The sequence below is a fragment of the Papio anubis genome, chromosome 12 (assembly GCF_008728515.1).
Source record: "Papio anubis isolate 15944 chromosome 12, Panubis1.0, whole genome shotgun sequence".
NCBI lineage: Eukaryota > Metazoa > Chordata > Mammalia > Primates > Cercopithecidae > Papio > Papio anubis.
Window position 1 is genome coordinate 77,132,238 of NC_044987.1, and position 20,391 is coordinate 77,152,628.

At 42.9% G+C, this 20,391-nt stretch overlaps 1 protein-coding gene across 6 annotated transcripts in view; it reads right to left on the bottom strand.

Moving 5' to 3' along the window:
* Positions 1–20,391, bottom strand: part of SERGEF (secretion regulating guanine nucleotide exchange factor) — a 234,494-nt gene that overhangs the window by 47,818 nt on the left and 166,285 nt on the right. The window contains exon 11 of one of the 6 annotated variants that reach the window (XM_021925986.2): positions 7,167–9,712. The exons of the other annotated variants lie outside the window; for them this stretch is intronic. Coding sequence (XP_021781678.2) covers positions 9,645–9,712 — 68 coding nt within the window. The 3' untranslated portion in view covers positions 7,167–9,644. Of the gene's footprint in view, positions 1–7,166; positions 9,713–20,391 lie in introns of those variants that run through there. 6 annotated transcript variants of the gene reach the window in all.

Consider the following 20,391-nt stretch of genomic DNA (forward strand, 5'->3'; position numbering starts at 1 on the left):
AGAACTAGCCTCTATAGTCCCTCAAATTTATGGAGGTACTTCCTGGCAGTCAGGTCTGTTACCTCTCAAATCTACCCACTGCCAGGTGATACCCTTCTCTTCTTCATTACCATACCCCACACCCCAATCCCCAAGTTTTAGAGCTGAAACTAGGTATTAACTTGATCTATACTAATTGAGTACTTTTTTGTCTAACACAGGGTCTGGCTGAGAGTAAGTGCTAAATAAATAAATATTTATTGAAAGCCAAATGAATGAGTTCCCCTAAACCTCATGTTGAAATTTGATCCCAATATTGGAGGTATAGGCCCTGATGGGCGATGTTTGGGTAAAGGGGGGTGGTTCCCTAATGAATAGTTTGATGCCCTCTGTGGGGAGTGAGTGAGTTGTCACTCTATTAGTTCCTGCCAGAGCTATTTGTTAAAGAGAGCCTGGCACCTCCCCTCTCTCTTGCTTCCTGTCTCACCATCTCTGCACATGTTGTCTCCCCTTTTTCTTCTGTCATGAGTGGAAGCAGCCTGAGGCCTTCACCAGAAACCAAGGAGATGCCGGTGCCATGCTTCTTATACAGCCTGCAGAACTATAAACCAAGTAAACCTTTTTTTTTTTTTTTTTTTTTTTTTTGAGATGGAGTCTTGCTCTGTTGCCTAGGCTGGAGTACAGTGGCACTATCTCGGCTCACAGCAACCTCCGCTTCCTGGGTTCAAGTGATTCTCCTGCCTCAGCCTCCTGAGTAACTGGGATCACAGGCATGTGCTGCCACCATCCCCGGCTAATTTTTGTATTTTTAGTAGAGACGGTGTTTCACTATGTTGGTCAGGCTGGTCTTGAACTCCTGACCTTGTGATCCGCCTGCCTCGGCCTCCCAAAGTGCTGGGATTACAGGCGTGAACCACCATGCCTGGCCAATAAACCTCTTTCCTTTATAAATTAACCAGTCTTAGGTATTCCTTGATAGAAACACCAAACAGACGAAGATAGTAACCTTCAGGGCATGCACAGCACTAGAAGTCAGAAGACCTGTGTGCCATATGTGGCCTCTCATGAAGCACAACGTTAACAACATGAAAGAGTCCAGGTAAAATGTCAAAGTAAGGGAAGCAACCCGTATTTGCCTTAGAGAAAGTTAGGAAAGAGGAAAGCCCTGTGGCTAGAGAGGCCAGGGTAGGCTTTAGCGGTCCAGAACACAGCTGTGGGGCAAATGTCAGGGGTGTGGTGCAGAATGCCAGGGAAGGATGATGTTTCCTGAACTGGCATAAAACTAAACAGGCAGTATCTGACAGAGAGACTTGAAGTGGCCTCTGGGCAGTAGGGATGAGTGTGATGGAGAGAGCTATGGAGAGGACTTAAGCATGACCTTAGCTTCCAAATGTATTTTGTGGGGTGCAGTAGAAAGACCACTAGATTAGAAGTCAGAGGAGGAACTAGGGAAAGGAAACAAGTATTGACTGAGCACCTCCTCTATTCCAGGCTCTGTGCTGGGCAGTTTACACATACCATTTTATTCAGCCCTTATCATCACCCTCCCAGGGAGATATTAATATTCTTATTTTATAGAGAAACTGGGGCTCTGATAGGGAAAGCTACTTTAGCACTCTGAGTTTCAGGATACTTATCTGTAAAATGGATAATAATAAAACCCCTCTCACAGGTCTAGTGTGAGAATGAAAATGAGATATAGTGTAAAGCACCTACTACCACGCCAGGTGCTTTGTAAATTCTACTCTAATTATTAATATCAATAACCATTTATAATAACTAGCTTGCACAAGGTCATACAGTTCATGAATGCCATTGTTGGGATGTAAATGCTGGATGGTGTTTTCATTATGTCAGGCTGCCCCTTAGAAGACCAGGATTTGAAAAACAGCTCTGCCAATAATTAGTTGGGTGACCTCAGACAAACTATTGCACCTTGCAGAGCCATGTTCTCTTAATCTGAATAAGATTAAGGGCCAAGAACCCTGCCCTCCAGAGCCCACAGGGAGGCTAGGCAGATAAAATAACTGGTAAATACAGAGCTTCATTGTGTGTACAAATGGAACTGTGATGACTATGTTGGATACCCTGAACAGTGACAAATGTCTTCAAGTTGGAATGATTCAGGTGTGCTAGATGGTGACATATGAAGCCAGAACTTTGCCTGAGGTGTCAAGGATTCTGCAGGTGGCAAGCAGCCTCTAGTTTACAAAGACTATGCTTGCCCCAACGAAAGCCTAGTCTACATCCTCTTAATGCTCCCCATGAAAATAAAAACATTGTGAACCTCCTAAGACACCATCAGAGACACGCTTTAGGATTTTATCCAACACATTAGAAAAATAATTCCTCATAAAATCCGCTTTAGTAAAGAGTTGGCATGGGAAAGGGACATAGTGAGAATTCTTCCAGGGGTCAGATTGCAAGAAACATGCCACTCTCGGCACCTGAAAGGATTTCTCTGTAATGAAGACTGAGTTCTTTGGGGAAACTTAAGCCGGGTGGGCTGTTTGCTGAGTGGGTGTCAGTCCTCAGGCAGGAACAGGACAGCGTGTCCCAGCCTACCCCAGGCTGCCAGTGAGCTGACACATGCCCTGAATTTGTGTTCCGTGGAGCAATGAATGTTCTCCCTGTGCAGAGCATGCAAACTCAAGCCATGTGCACACCATCCACGCGCACACGCCACACGGCTGCCAGCTGATCAGAGGCTCCAAAGGTTTCTCCCCTGAGGTGTTGGCTCCTAGACTTAACTCATTTGACCCTTATACACACAAAACTCTGCAAGGAATTATAAACCTAATTTTATAGACTGGAAGAAGGAGGTTCAGAGAGCCACCTGCTTAATTTACATAGCTAGAAGAGGTGGAGCTGAGATTTAGCCTAGGTCCTTCTGACTTCAAGGACACATCTGTCCTTGGCAGATTTGCCTAAGGCAAACTTACTTTTCAAGACAGAAAGCAAAGCCAAGAATCAGAGAATCTTAGAGCTGTGATTCTCAGTCCACCATGGGAAGCAGTTCCTCTGTCCCACCTGACACATGGTCGTCTGGCCTCTGCTGGATCACCTGCCCTGACAGGGGCTCACCATCTGCTCCAGTTATAAGAAGTTCTTTGTTCCACTGACATAGAGAATGCCAGCTTCCCCTGAGTGCCTAAACTGGCATAAATATTTCGTCCCTCACTACATTGCATTTTAGATACACTAGAGGATATTCTAAAGGATACCAGCTCCCTTTTGTGATGGTAATCGCTGTTCCAAATTCATGTGGCTTGTGAGTTTAGATTTTCACAAGGCAAATGTTCTTAAAGCATGTATCTATTTCACATGGGTATTCACAGATCCTATCACATGGTGCCAGGGCTTGATGAGTCACACCTCTGCCCACCACCCCTCTTCCTGCCCACCAGTCCAGCTCTCCTCTGCTATTCTACAGAAGAACATGAAACCTCCTCTGACACTTCCCTCACCCTCACCTGCTCACCTGGACACAAAGAGTTGCTTTCAGGCAACAAACCAGAACACATAGCAGTGGTAGGGTGGGGCGGCTCAGAGTGCCCAGCTGAGCCCTGTTCAAAGTGGAGAACCAGCACTGATGTAGTTACTGTCTAGGGAGACTGCAAAAGAGAGGCCCCCAAAGACAGACTGAGGAGTTGCAGCTGCAGAGGAAGCCTCTGACAAACCAACCACGTGAACTCAACGACAGGTTCCCTTGATGAAAAGTCAGCCGCTCAGCAGCCTAGAGATTTAGTATTCTCTAAGATCATAAGAACAGCAAAGCCAGATGGGTTCTGGGGGTGTCGCTTCCAAACTACCATGGGTCCTTTCTGACTTGACATTGTGTCTACCACGTAGTAGATATATATTAATAGCAAATATTTTAATAAATAAAAGCACACATGTCAAACACAAATATCTCACTCACAGATTTGGAAAAAACATCTCAAACAACACGCATCAATACCCAAATTGTTTCCCCTAAAGCAGCAGAGTCTCTCCCCAGACCGTTCCTATTCCTTCTCAGGCTGAATTCTCCCCTTTCACGATATTCTGGTAAGGAAATCGAACCACAAGGGTGGGAAGCAAACCATAAGTCCTCAGGCCAGCTACTAAACAAGCCTGACCACCAGAGAAGCTGGATCTGGGTGAGATTGCTTGGGGCATTCTAAGGCCATTGTGGCCTACCCTTGGTGGCCATAGGCATGGAATATCCATACCCAGATGTCTGAAAGGCACCTCCAGTGCAGCGTGTTCAAATTCAGATCAGATCTTCCTATCCAAACCTGGTCACCTTCTACTTTTTTTACTTTTAGCTTAGTGAATGGCAGGGCCATTTCCACTCATGCACCCAGAAACCTGGGGCTTGTGCTTCACATCTTACCTTTCCTCACAGCTCCATTCAATCCACCATTAAGTCCTGCTAATTTTACCTGCTAAGTATCTCAAATCACGTTGTCCTTTTTATCTCCACTGTTACTTCTCTAGCTCTATCCAGCATGATTTCTTGCTGGGACCATTGCAAAAGCCTCCTTAACTGGTTTTGCCACACCCACTTTTGCACCCTCCATCCATTCTCAAAGTCATTGTTGGAAAGATCTTTTGTAAATGTCGAATTGAGCACAGTGCCCTTCCCATGCGTAACACACACATAACCACCTCTGCTTCAAATCCTTCTGTGATTCCTATGAGCTTAGAATAAGGAGAAAAAAGATTCTTCACATGGCCTGCAAGGCCCTAATCTCCTCCTCCAGCCTTTTCTCTGTACTCAAATCATATTGACCTTCTAACTTCTTTGAAAGCGCTAAGCTGCCTCTCACCATAAGGGCCACATTTGTCCATATGCCTAGAAAGCTTTCTCCCCACCCTACCCACTGCTTTCATCTAATTATAACTCCCAGTGATCCTTCAGATCTCAGCTCAGATGTCAATTCCTCAGCAAAGCTATCCTTGATCATGGGAAGTAGGTGAGGACCCCTGTCATAGATTCTCAGAGTACCCTGTCCCTTTCTTTCATAGCATTTATCCTAGTCTGTAATTTTACATGACTGGTGCAATTTTTTTTTTAACAGTGTCTGAGTCCTTCCATAATACTGTAAGCTCCTTGAGGGCAAGGGATCATGTCTGTTTTATCACCATAGGATCTCTAGCTTTTAGCACAGGCCTGAAACATAGTAGGTAGTCAATAAAAATCTGCTGAATGAATAATAAACTGCAGCTATTCGCTGAGTTTATTCCAAGCAATCATACCAGGTCCCTTTCTAATACTATTTCTGAGGTTCTCTTGAGTCTCGCTTAGATTAACAGAAACTGTTGATATTTTTGCCACCTCTCCTCATCTCTCTGGTATCCACTACAGTGAACCATCTTCTATAGATGAAGAGACCACAGCATTGTCATCATTACCACAGTTACATTTATTGAGGATTTTCTTACCGTGCATTAGGCGTGGTACCATGCATGTGGTATTCAGTTAATCCTTTCAGTATTATGAGGTATACATTACTAGACCTTTTTTGATAGTAAGAAACAGAAACTCAGAGAGGATTTGCTAAAATATGGTGGGGTCCAAGATTTGAACCTCGGTCAAACTTAAAAGCCTACAGTCTTAATCATAACCTACTGCCCTATAAAATGAGCTAATAATAACCACTAATAGTGATGTCAAAGGACTCAAACACAGTAGGCACTCAGTAAAGGGTGGCTGTTATTTTTGTGGTGCTGGAGGCATTGTGGGGAGTGATAAGCATTTACCATTTTGCCCAGAAGAGAACTAATCTGGCTGCCTTCTAGGACTGAAACAGCTGGACTTGGTTTGAAAGACAGACTTTTATGAAAAGCAGCATGCTGTGGCAGTTCCAACACAGAGTGTGTGAAGAGAAGAGTTGATATGCTAACGAAACCAATGCACAGATTTTTAGCCCTGAGAACCAACCATTTGAAATGAACTTGAGTTTCTCACAGCAAGCCCAGACATCAAGCCTGCATAAGGATCCCCAACCTACAATAGTTCCTTGAATTTCTTTTGTTACTTCTCCTTCTACCTCCTGTAGCTCACAGAAACAGAGAGAACATGCCACATTTAAAGTCAAGAGATTCTAAGTCTGAATTCTGATGTGCCCAGGGTTGAGCAGCTGAGGATCATCAAGATGCCTGGCCCTCAGTCGGAACCTCAGTGTCGCAGGAAGCCAGGAGATGACAATGAACCATATTGTCATCCTCTGTGGCCTGGCTTGAGATTGATCTATTCTTCTGAGTCTTCCTCCCTCCTTTTACTGTTACTCACCACTGGGCATGTAAAGGAAGAAAAGAAGCTGAGATACTTGAGTTCCTACTATATGTCAGGCACTCTACATCCACATTTTCATGTAGTAAGTCAATCCTAACAACAATCTCAAGCAACAGGTGCCATACTCCTTATTTTACAATCAAAGAAACTGTAGTTTAAAGAGATTAAATGACTTGGGAGAAATCACTACACAGTAAGAGAAAGAGTTGAGATTCAAATCCAGTTTTTTTACATTCTAAATTCTGTGCTCTTTCCATTTACCGTTCTGAAGAAATCTATAGTGACTGAGGATGCAGGAAAAATTAAGGACATTACTTGGATGTGTATAGGTGGTATAAAGCCATGAGAGCCCATTCATTCCCTCCTTCCCTTCATTGTGCCCACTGCTCACTGAGTACTACCAGTGTGTGAGACATTGAGCTGGAGGACGGGGATAAAGAGATGGGTAAGATACAGGCCCTCCTCCTCAGAGGTTCACAGTCTAGTGAGAGGAGCACTCTAGGGAAGAGAGGAAAAGAAAACAATGTTCCCACTGAGCAAAGAGAAAGAAGGCAAAAGATCCTAAAACATCAGAACCAGAGGGGTTCAAGGAAGACCAACTACTCAAAACTTGGCTATATCACCTGAAATTAATTACCTGGAGGACTATCAGAACTAAAAATTTCTAAGCACCCAATTCCCAGCTCTACTTATTTGGAAGTGAGCCCAGGAGTGTATACGTTTAACAATTATCCCATGTGATTTCATAGAATAGTCCAGGTGAATGAAACCACTGATCCAGACTCTTTACTTTGTTGGTGTGAGAGCAGAGGGGCAGAAAGGGGAAGTGACTAGCTCAAGGACACACAGGAATCAATACTTCACACTCAGGCACCCAATTCACAGTTAAATGACCTTTAGTCACTTTTTAAAAATTAGAATAATTTTATTTTTATACATTATATATACATTTATACATTCACATGACATTTTATGTACATGGATTAGGTAGCTCTTGACAATGTTATATGTTTACTGAAAAATGACTTTATAAAAATAAGGCATGGAAAATAACAAATCAATTTAGAAGACTAAAATTATCCATGGACACACAGAATGGATATAGGTTTCCATAATCAAGAACAGTATTTTCACCTTCTCATACCTCTGACCACCTCTTTCCTAGGTAGTCAGTATAGGGCAGAAAATTATAAATTAATCAAGGATAGTGCTTCAAGGTACTGGTTCCCAGACTGTGATGGACATAAAGAAAGAGCAATAGACAAATAAGCATTTTAGTATTTGCTAAAGCCTCGCATCTTCCTCTATCCATAATGGAGATGTCCTGGCCACTGAAAACATGATGGGCCCCCTGTTGCCAACTTCTCTGCAGTGATCTCAATCCCTTTGCCTCACAAGAGCATCAGAAAGGTCCCCTGCCCTTCCAACTTTAGATTCCTTTCATTGGTTACATGTAGAAGACAGACATGGGCCAGAGGTATAGAGAGGCTCTAAGTCAGAGGTGTCCAATCTTTTGGCGTCCCTAGGCCACACTGGAAGAAGAACTGGGCCACACAAAAAGTATACTAACAATGGCTAATGAGCTAAAAAAAAACGAAACAACAACAACAAAAAACGACCCCTCATGTTTTAAGAAAGTTTACAAACTTGTGTTGGGCTGCATTCAAAGCTGTCCTGGGCCACATGCAGCTTGCTGCCCGCGGGTTAGATAAGCTTGCTTTAAGACAATGAGTGTAGGTAGGCCGTTCTATAGGGCCTCTGAGTTCATGGAGCAACTTCTCAGCAGCCATCTCCACCAGGTTCCCTTCTTTTGTTGTTTCACTGTGGTTTGCCTCTGTAACTGTTTGTTCGAGAACTCTGTCAGCAAACTCTACATGCTCTGCTTCAACTTCTTCATGTCCTTTTTGTTTTGGCAGCCTTAGCATAACAAAGTTAAATTTGATTTACCTTCTGGGGCTCAGCTATCAAAGCCTACTCCTTCCTTTTCTACTCTCAGGCCATCAGGCCATGGGCCCTGGGGCTGCTAAGGAAGCCCAGAAGCAGTGGTTAGAGGTATAAGTAGAAGACTCAGTAGAGCTCACTGTTAGAAAAGCCAAGTGCAGAAAGGGTTCCATACAGGGGCACAGCAGCAGTGCTGAGTGAAGAGGCAGCCTCAGTAGGACTGGGGTGTCTCAAGACTAGGGCTCAGCTGACTGGCCTCTCCATCCTGGCTCTGTTCATTGATATACTAGTCAAGACACACCCTTCTTTTAGCGTCATTTTTCCCATTTGTAAGTGAAGTAATTTAATTAGCTTGTGCCCATGTTTCCCATCCAGATTTTGAAATTTGAGATTTTCATTTTTTTTTTTCCTTTGGCATTGGATACAAATGACTAAGATTGATACTGTGACTCATGTTTATAATCCATAACCACAGATTCTGAAATCTTAGAGCTAAAAGAAATTGACCAATACAATTCTCTCTTTTCTACTCATTTGATGAGAAACTAACATCCAGAGAGGGCCCACTTCCAGGTCTACAGAATTGGGAATTGGGTGCTTAGAAATTTTTAGTTCTGATAGTCACCAGATGATTAAGTTCTGCAAAGGCAGGAACTATCTGTCTTGTTCTCCATTGCATGCCTGGCCAGATTTTTTTAAATGCTTGTTGAGTGAATGAATGAACAAATAATCTCCCTCTAATGTCATGCAGCCTGGGACCACGGAAGTATCCTTACTCCTTGCCTGGAGGTAGAGGCAGATAAGACTGAAGACACAGACTGCTTCTGGCCCCTAAAGGGATGGTGCTCTCCAGCTGGAGAGCCAAAACGCGCCAGGAACAAATTCTCAAGGTTGGTGGTGCCAGCAGCGCTTGGCCACAAAGTGGGCTTCTACTAGAGTCCTTCGTGCTGTGCATAATGAATCACGATATGTCAATTACTGCATTCTGTTAACAAGCTCATGTCCACCTGTGCATCACCAATGAGTGCCCTGCAATTTGCCACAGCTCTGCAGTTAATACATGGCAGAACAAGTGGGGCAGAGGATTCTGAAACACTCCAGGCCCAGGGAAATCAGGTGGTTGGTTTGTTTTTGGCAACTACTGGGCTTGATGATTGGGCAGCAGTACGTAGAGATGTATTCTCTCCTCTGGGGAAAGGGTCTGTGTCCTGGGTATTCTTTCCTGTCCTGACTCAGATAGGTTCAGATGGAGAAAGCCACCTTTGTATTTTTTTTTTCTCTGAAGTATTGAACAAAATGGGGCAGAGGCAGAATGATAATTAAAAAATCGCCTCCGGCATGGTTTGATGGTCCGGTCATCTGATCATCGGCACTGAAGTCTCTCACAGGATTCAAAATATGGCTCCACGACACATGAACAGTGTGATCTTCAGTATATCTCTTAATTTCTCTGCAACTCCATCTCCACATCAGCAAAACTGGGATAATAATACTTACCTTGCAGAGATACTGCAAAGATTAAACGAGAGAATGCATATCAAACCCAGAATGGCGGCTGGCATGTAGCAGGTATACAATTAGATGAGCCTCCTACCATGTTAGAGGTGTTTCCTGAAGGGATTCTAATCTCCTGAGGAAGATTAGGGCCAAGACCTTAAGCAAACCCAGACAAGAGCCTCTGTGTCTTAGATGTGTGTGCGTATTACCCCCTAGTGGCTCCACAGTAATGATTACAACTGCAGTCATGTAAGGATGTCAGATCTGCCTTCCTCACCTCCACACTGGCCGTGTGAGAAGTGAGCAGGCCTCCCGGTGACACGGGAGGCTGTTCCTTTCTCAGGCAGCACCGCTGCAGCCCCTGACCTACTTTCTTACTAAAAATAGCTCTTCTTAGGTCACTGCTGCAAATTGAATTCCACTGCTTCACTGCACCCTGTAAGCAGGTGGGTGGGCGCCAGAGCACATTTGGTGAGATGCAAGCCTCTGCTTATGTGGTGCATTGCTGCCCAAGGATGCTAATTCCACATGCCTGAGTAGATGGCAGAGGGTGTCTGCACTCAGCAGGGCTGCGTGTGACCCTGCTGGGGTTCCTTTATTTGGGGGGAGGAGGGACAGGGAGGAGCAGTGAGGGAAATTCTAGATCCAGTTTTGAAGTCTGACAGAACTGAATCGAAACATAGGATCCAAAGTTTTCTTATTTGACCTCGGGAAAGTCACAATTTCTCTTTGCCTTAGTTTTCTCATCTGTAAAATGGAGATGATAAAACTGACCTTAAAATATGATTGTATAGATATTTTAAAATGCTGTTTATAAAGCAGTCCTTGGCACAGAAGAGGAGCCCAATAATGAAGCTAGTACAGGTATTCTCCATTGTATGGCCTGTTGCTCCACATGCGCTCCAGCTAAAGCCTCTCATAGCAGGGGTAGCAAGGGACAGGAGGCCAATCCAAGAACTAGAAAGATTTTAAGCTGAAAGGGCTTTAGCAGTACTGAGGTCAAAGCTTCTCAGACATGGCTGAGCATCCCAGTAACTATTAGCCTGGTAATAATACCGATTCCAGGTCCTTACCCTGGAGACTGGGACTCAAGCAGTCTGTCTAGGGGCCAGGGAATCTGCATGTTAATAAGCTCTCCAGGTGATTCTTATGCACTGCCAAGTTTGAGAACCTCTCAACTAGGCCAGTCACCTTGTTAAAGTAAATGAGTAAATGAATTACTATTATTTTTCTTCCATTATAAGCACAATGTAGGGTCATTATAAAATACGCAGAAAACACGGAAAAGCAAAAAATCAAAATAAAAAAGTAAAAATTCATTCATATATTGAGTGATTATCAACTGCCAGGCACTTTGCTGAGTCCTAGGGATTTGTTGATAACACAGTTCTGACCCTCAAGGAAGGCCCAGTCTATGTGCAGAGATAGAAACAGACAAGAAGACTATAACACAAGACATATGTGTTAGAGTCAAGTTACAAATTATATAGAAAGAAGGATGAAGGAGCACCTGATTCTACCTAGGAAGTCAGGGACATCTGCAGAGCAGGACTAGAAGAAGAGCAGATATTCATGGCTAGACAAGGGAGGGAAGGGCATTTCAGGAGGAATGAACCAGACATATAAAAGCATATAGGGATGAAAGGTATTCGTTAGGAAAATGTCCTAAAGTCACCATAGTGAGGTCACTAAATACAGTAAATAGTGGTGGCACAAAGAGAGCTGATGTGAACATCTGGGTCTGGATCATGAAGGGTGTGGATAACATCAACAATGCTTCCTACACTGGGAAGTATATTTCCCAGTATATTTTTCATATATGGCTTTTTGTTTTCATTTTTACACGACCAATGCTGCAATTCTTACTTAATAAACACTACAAATTAGTCAAGCAGAGAGGTCATCTTTTATCCAGTTCCAAATGTTAGTAAAATTAGGTAGCTCTTAATTTTACTAAATTATAAAAAGACTATGATGAACATCTTTAACCATAAAGCTTTTTCCATATTTAAGATCTTTCCTTAGAGGAGAATTCTAGGATATGAATTAATAAATGAAAGTGAATGGACATCTTCAAGGCTCTTGATAATAGCTCCAAAGGATTTTCCAAAAGTGGCCCAGATGGTTTTACAAATAATAATAAGGCCCAAAGAGGTTCCATGTCTTGTGCAGATCATACAGTTGAATGGGGTGCTACCAAGAGCAACATCTGGATCTCCCAACTCCCACTCTAGCTCTCTTTCTTCCGACCACATTGCTTTTCTACAAATCAAAGAGAGATGAAATAATATCTATCCACCCAATGCTTCTAATCAATTCTAAGTATTTTAGGTTAGCAATGTACATGCATAGGAGATGTGAGTAACATGTGTGTGTTTATACACACACATGAAGCTGCATATATGAGTCATTTTTCCATCCTTATCATGTATGCTCCCCTACCAATGACAATTTTTGTTCTAGCCAAGCTGAGCAAATCTTACGTTGCCTTACCTCCACACCTTTGATCCTACATGAAGTTATCTCTTGTTCTCCTGGTCAAATTCTATGCATATTTTTAAAATCCAAAAAGCATTTCCTGACTCTGGGCACTTATTATCAACAACAGTCATATGTGACACTTACTTTATTGCTTTGCAGCAGCTCTGGTATTGATATAAAATTATTTAAGTTTTACCTATAGAATAAAAGCTGTCTCTGGCTTCTGTCATTAGAAAGGGATAAAACAACCTCCAACCCCACCCTCGAGGCTAATGAGAAGACTTCTGGTGTTTGATGGGCTGAAGACAGGTCAGGCCAATCCCTTGTACCTTGTATATCTACAGTAGTAGACATCTTGGTAGACTGGAAAGAGCACAGGACTAGGAGACAGAATAATAAAAGCTTCCATGTGCTGAGGACCTACTCCAACCAGGCACAATGTTGGTTGCTTTATATATATATTACTTAGAATCCTTAAAATTACCCCCAGCAAGGGAAACATTATTAGACCCATTTTACAGATGAGGAATCTTAGGACCTGACAGATTAATTTATTCACAGTCAATACCGTCAGTAAGTGGCAAAATCAGGATTTAAACTCAAGTATGTGTGACTCAAAAATCTGTTTCTTTCTGCTTTACTATATTATGCCTCAGTAAATGTCATTTCAGTTCATTTCATGTATCTTTCAAGATACATGATCTTCTCCTGGTCTTTTATTCTGTTGCTATAACCGAATACCACAGGCTGGATAATTTATAAAGAAGTTGATTTGGCTCACAGTTCTGGAAGCTGGAAAGTCCAAGAGCATGGTGCTGGTATCTAGTTAGGGTCATCCCAGAGTAGACAGGTGGAAGGAGAAGAGAGCACATGCAAGAGAGAGCTTGCATTTTTAACAAAGCCACTCCAGCAATAACTAACCTACTCCTGCAATAATGACATAAATCCATTCATTCATAAGGGTGGAGCCCCCATGACCCAATCACCTTCTGAAGGCCCCACCTCCCAGCACTGTTACACTGGGGACCAAGTTTCTAACACAGGAACTTTTCAGGAGCATATTCAAACCATAGCAGATGCCTAAAAGGACATTCATGCTCTCCAAATCCTAGCCTCCTCACTAATAACATGGGGATAATCATCTTCCTATCCTGCCCTTTACTCCTAACACACACATACACATACAGGACTGTTGCAATAATTAAATGTTATAATGGGCATAAAAGACCCAGATAGACATATGGGTTGTTATTAGAGTCCTGAACATCACAACTGATCATTCTGGTGATAAATGGACATCCTGCCAAGATCCTCTGTCACCTAAAGAGAATTTAATTATGCTAGACAGCTCCTTCTAGCACCAGAGAGTGAATGGTTGCAATGCATTTCATAATGACTTTCAATAAGGCCTGAAACCAAGAGGTTAATACTCTGAGAAAAATCCATTAACCAAAATACTGCATTCTTGGAGTACTCTGGTAATCATGGCTCCCTGGGATATTTTCCCACTCTATCACATATATGTATGCATTTCTATATACACTTGCATACATCTTTCACTGGCAGCCTATTTCTAGAAAGCAGGATTCAGCAGAAGGGAAGCTGGGCTGGGATTCCACCACCAGGGGGGCAACTGTAAATGGGCTGGGGTGCATTTATTCCAGTTTTCCAGAGGCTTCTGGTGAAATGTTAGGAGACTTGGCTGAGGTGTCAGGAGACCTGGGCTGTAGTTCACATTCTGCTGCTTACTCACTGTATAACATTGGACAACATGCTTGACTCAGCCTCGATGTCCTTTCATATAAAATAGGGATGATACCTACCTTAGATAAATTAGCTATCCTCCCTGCGGCAGTATTTCCTCTGCTGTGAAACTGTCACAATTACTATGTATATATCTGTACTGTGTGCTGGCCCTGTGCTGAGGGCTTTGCAAGCATTCTTTCACTCCTCCTTACAGTCCTGTGAGATGGGTACTATTATCTCCAGCTGACAGAAGAGGAAACCTATGCTCAGAGGAGTTCAATAATTTGTACCAGGTCATATAACTGTTAAGTCACAGAGTTAGGATTCAAACCTTGGTCTCCTTGATTTGAAATCCAGTGCCCTTAACCATGAAACCATATTCCTACTTACCAGAGAGCTGTTGCAAGGAAAAAATGAACAAACATTAATTATTATGTGTCTCCTGTGTATCTAGTTGTTTGCATCCCTCTTCTGTAAGACACACGAGTACAAGGATGCTCTACAGAGCCCATGCACATGAGGCTGCTCTGTGACTGTGGGGCCCTGTGTGGGGATATGTGCATTTTGAGAAGGGAAGGGAGAGACAGGACCTGGTAGAAAAGTATTTACTGCTGCGCTCCCCAAAGTCATGAAGTCAGCCATACTAGAAACATGGATGAGGGTTATGGATGAAATTTCTCCAAAGTTTTAAAAGTTGGAGAGTTGAAGGCTGGCGTGGCAGTGACAGAATCTTGCTGAAGACTAGAGTAAAACACTTGCATTCATGCATTATCGCAGATTTTTAAGCTGATGGTATCCAAGGTGACTGTGCTGGACACTAATGAGGAAAAAGATATGACTGAAATGGCAGGAGTACTCGCCTTCAGAGAAGCTGGACAACCCACCCCACCCCCACTGCTTACACAGAAAGGATGAGGGGACACAAGGAAGAACCCACATTTTGAAACCTTAGGCTGGATTGAACTAAAAATAGAACTGTGATTCAAACATCTATTACTGAGTTCTCTGCTTTTGCACTCTGGAAACCAGGTTGTTTCACTCCCCATCAAATCTACCTCCCCAAGGTGTTCATTCCCACAGCTTGGAGACACAGCAAAGTAAAAACTGCTGAGAGTCTAATGAGTGTGTGGTACCATGCTGGGCCCTTTAAACCCATGATCTCATCTGCGCCACATAATAACCTTGAGATGCATGTACAGAGGAGGAAACTGAGGCCCAGTTAGGTGAGACGACTTGCCCAAGGTCATTCAGCTACTAAGTGGCAATACCGGGAATTGAGTGAACTCAGGGCAGTCTGACTCTAGAACCCATGCTCTTTCCAACAGAAATCCTTGCTACATTTCAAAGAGGCAGAGCTTCATTTTAAGCTTAGTGAGTGATGAAAGCAACATTGCTCCCTAATTTACCTTCTGGCTCTGGGAGGACCCAGCAAGGCAGCCATTTGAATGATTCATTCCTGTGACTGACAAGGAGACTTCTCTTGGTTATAGCTTCAGCAGCTGCTAAATCTGCTACACACCACCCCACCTCACCCCCTCCATTTGGCTCAGGTAGGTGGAATTATTTATGTAAGAATTTCAGTGGCCTCCTGCCTTAAGCATGATTATCACAGACTTTTAAGTGATAAAAATGTCATACATCATAATAAAGGACAAAAGGAGTCAGGGTCAGGGAAGGTAACAGGAAAGAAGATAATCTGAAAAGCAAAGAAGTAGGTACAGATGCAACAGGGTAACTCTCAACATTTACAAAAACACTTTCCTAGCAATTTATTCATCTGATCCTCATAATACCCTGGTAGATGTAAGTATCTCCATTTTACAGATGAAGAATATGAGGGTTGGATCTGAGGTCCAAGGTCAGACCGAGGGTGGGATAAGAACCTAGGTCTCCTAATTCTCACTCAGTGCTTCCCATAACCCACTCACCCAATAAAGTGAAGACAGAAATCCATGAGAACTATCAGAGAAAGAACTCTGTAGTCTTGCTCCTCTCCCTGACAGGACCAGGGAGGGGAAAGTGGCTGTGACAGTATCAGAGAGAAGTAGCATGGAGTCTGGAACTGTGGGTTTAAGAACATTTTTCAAGTTCCACCTTGGATATATATTACTAAATAATTGTGTGACCCTAGGCAAATCATTTAATCTCTCTGCCCTGATTTCCTCACTTGTAAAACATGGCCAACAATAGTACCCACTTCATTCGGTTGTTGTGGTGATTAAATAGAAAAACAAAACACCATACGTGAACAGTCCTTGGCACCAAGGCAAACAATCAGTAAGTGTTAGCTGTCACTGTTTTCATCATTATCATCATGAACATGCCCAACACACTGCTTGGCACATGGGAAATGTTAAGTGAATGTTTATTTCCTCTCCTTCCCCTTGCTCCTGTATCTCCCAAGGCACCACGCCCCCATCTGTTATCTGTAGACCTGTTGACAGGAGGTCTGGGGTTGAGGAAGAGCACACAGTGCTTCTTTCCAGGCAACGTGACTGGGCTGGCCTTGTTTACTGGGGCAGCGAGCTGCTACACAAAGTCATTAATCATACTTGGTGCTATGAGCTTTCAGGTCACTCCGCAGAAATGAACAACTCCATCTGGTTTCTCCTCAGGGAGACAGAGCCTTCCCATGTATCCATGTATGGGGTTCCTATTGAGGATTCAACCTTTGCAATAGCTTCTTGGAATCTGGAAAGTCTACTATGATGAATTGGCCCCCATAAAAAGGGACCAGGAGGCTGGGCACGGTGGCTCATGCCTGTAATTCCAGCACTTTGTGAGGCCGAGGTGGGTGGATCACCTGAGGTCAGGAGTTTGAGAAGCCTGGCCAACATGGCAAAACCTGTCCCTACTAAAAAAATACATATATATACATATATATACACACACACACACACACACACACACACACACACAATTTAGCCGGGCACGGTGGCGCACACCTATAGTCCCAGCTACTCGGGAGGCTGAAGCTGAGGCAGAAGAATCGCTTGAAACCAGGAGGCAGAGGTTGCAGTGAGCCAAGATCACACCACTGCACTCTAGCCTGGGGGACAGAGCGAGACACCATCTCCAAAAAAAAAAAAAAAGGGGGGGGGACCAAGAAAGCAGTCTTTGCCCTGGGCCAAATTATTGCAGCAGCAAAAATAATCACAGAATAGTGACACTTATATAACATTATTAAAGCTATCACAACACCATACCCTATAGCAGGGCCACTTAGCAGAAATGCTTTGTACATATACATACAGAAAAAACTGTAATTAAGTAGCTCTGCTTCATTAAGCTTTTTCTACAGAACCAACTCCTTGACTCCTCTACAGAGCTGAAAGCTTTCATTCCAACCTTCTACCAAGTAGTCCTATTTGGGTGTTCCACAGGCATCTTACACTCAGCTATGCTAAAAAAAAAAAAAAAAAATTCATTACCTTGCCCAAAGCCTATTCTTTCCTCTCTCCAGGCATCTCTCTTCTCAATGATGACATATCTACCCAGTCTACCAAGGAGAAAAGGGTACCACATCCTCGATTCTGCCCATTCCTCCCCTTCCTTTCTCAATCCTTTTCATATTAGGCCATTTAATTACTGACAAGCACTGGCTTTCAAATCTCTTCCCTACTTCCTATTTCTGCTGCCACTGCCTGTCCTTCCTGACAGTTTGCCCTGTGGATTTCAAGCTTGCTAGCCAGTCTCCACAATTGTACAAGCCAATTCCTCACCTAAAATATCTTAATTTGCATCTCCTTCTGGGTCTGTTTCTCTAGTTGAACCTGGACTGACACACTCTGTCTTTGAAACTAAATTCTTATTTTGGTAGAAAAACATTTTGTTTCTCACCTTTGACTGGCAAAAATTGACAACTGGATCATGCTAAGTTCTGGCAAGGATGTGGAGCTACAGAAATCTGCATTTACTGCTTCTGTCAAGCATCAGGCCCTAAGCTCAGTTCTTTACATATATTATCCCGTCTAACAGTCATAGTAGCTCTGAGCATTTTCATTCTTTATCTACGCAGGGAAACCGAGGCTCAAGGAGGTTATAATTCACTCAAAGTTGCATGGCTAGGAAGGAGCAGAGCTGAGTTTCTTTCATGGACTTAGTGTCCCCCTCAAAATCACATCAACTTCATTTGAAAATTGTAATGAAACTATTTATTAAAATTATAATATTCTTACTTTTTATACAAAATTATTATCTTTCTTTTCCAACCATACTTATACTTGTTACAACCTCAGAAAGTCTATATAAAGTAAAGTGGGGGAGTAGGAGAGCCAGAGTATTATCTTTATTTTATAAATGTGCATTTGGAGCCCTTGAAGGGCAAGTAAATTACTTAAGGTAATTTAAATTTCATTTTAAAATTGAAGATTAACAAAGGTACCTGGACAGTTTAAGGAGCCAGATTAAAAAGACATCTTCACTAGGGGATAGTCAGTACTGGATTTGGAAACTGTCACAGTTTTAAATACAGTAGTGCCCCCTTATCTTCAGAGGACATGTTCCAAGACCCACAAGGGATGCCTGAAATCTCAGATAGTACCAAACTATATAATTTGCTGTTTTTTCCCAAACAGTAACAGGCGGATAGTATATTCATCATGGACACATTGGACAAAGAGATGATTCATATTCTGGGTGAGATGGAGTGACATGGCATGAGATTTCATCACGCTACTCAGAATGTGAAACTTTTGCATTGCTTTTTTCTGGAATTTTCCATTGAGTATTTTTGGACTGTGGCTGACCACAGGTAACAGAAACTGTAGAAAGTGAAATCGCAGATAAGGGGAGCTGCCATTCTCCCTCTGAGATACAATTTGAAGCAAAGGGGCCTAGGCTGAGAGTTGGGAGATCTGCTTTCTTAGTCTGCCTGGGCATGTCCTCTGGCTGGCGCACAACTGAAACATATCACTGCCCCTTCTAAGACTTGAATATTTCACTTATAGATGAAGATTGGGAACAGTTGGCTTCTGAGATCCTTTCCAGCACCAACCCACTTTAATTCTATAAACCCAACATTCCCAAGTATACCATGGCCATCTGTACTTTGCAGGCTCTCTCTGGAATGGACAAAGGTTATTCTGCAGCGTGGGCACAGACGTGGTCCTGTAATGCAAGATACTGAAAACCACATCCCCACCCCTAACCTACAAATTTCCTCTCTAGGCCTCTTTTATAGGAATGTCTTCAGACTATGCCACTGCCTATCCCACTGACAGTTTAAAGGCAATATAATTAACAAGCTCATCCTTTATCCTCTGTCAACATCTCTGCTGCCATGGCTGGCTCCCCTGTGCTCTGGCCTCCCTAGTGCAAGCTGACTCAGTCAATACCCAAGACTTACCATTTCTACCACTAGGCCCTCTCTTATATTTATTCCCAATTACACATTACTTTGTTAACTTCTGTTCATATTTCCACCCTTTAGATCCTGAATTCATCATCCTTTGTGTATATAAATTCCCAGTTTTCAGAAAAAGTGAAATGTTCCCCTTCTATGCCTTCATGGAGACAGGCTGCAGCTGGAGCCTTTTGGCAGCCAAAAGAGACCCCTTTGCAGCTCTTAGCAATCTGTTACTGAATAATTTGAGAGAATATTGCTAATTATGAACATGTGCCTTTAGAGTCCCAGCTCCTTAAGCTGCAGAGTACCCAGGACAAGGTTCTCCTCCTTGAGCAAGTTACTTAACCTCTCTGCCTTAGTTTCCCCATCTATGAAACAGGTATAATAATAGTACCTACCCAACTGTTGATGTAAGAATCAATTAATAATGTATGTAAAATGTGTAAAACCACACATAGACCAATAATGTCAACTATTACTGTTACTACGGTCCAATAAATATTTGAGAGTTGATCATACAGCGTGTTGGCTTCCTGGACTCTTCTTTCCCCTTAACTTTCCTAAAAAGCCAAGCTATTGAAGTCATTATCTTTTTTGTTTCTTAAACTACATTTGAGTTCATATGGTGAGCCTTGGCAGAGCCCCCAAAAACAATGAAATGAAAGGAAACATGTCTAAACGGGTCTACAGTTTGGCATAGCACTGGTTCAGTACAAACCTCTGCTGCATAGCCTCCCAAAACTATGCAGCATAGGGAAATGGAGAATATAACATCTCCAGTGTGGGTGAGTAGCAGAAACTACCCAGAAACAAGCCAAGTCAAGGGCTCCTGAGGCCATGGACTGCTAGGTCACAGCAACAAGGGTGGGGCCTTTGGAGCTCACCTCTAAAGTTGCTGACTTTCTATCTCCAGAGGGGTATAATGTGCCAGCTGAAGTTAGGACTTATGGGCGACAGTTCTGGGCATAGCCTATAACTTGCTGTGTGACTTAGGGCAAATCATTTCCAAACTGAGGCCTTAACTTCCTCTTCTGTAAAGATTAGCCTATTTCTGAAGTTCCCTCCACCATGAAAGTCTGTGGGCCTATGACCCCTGGGCTCTTCTTACATTAGATCA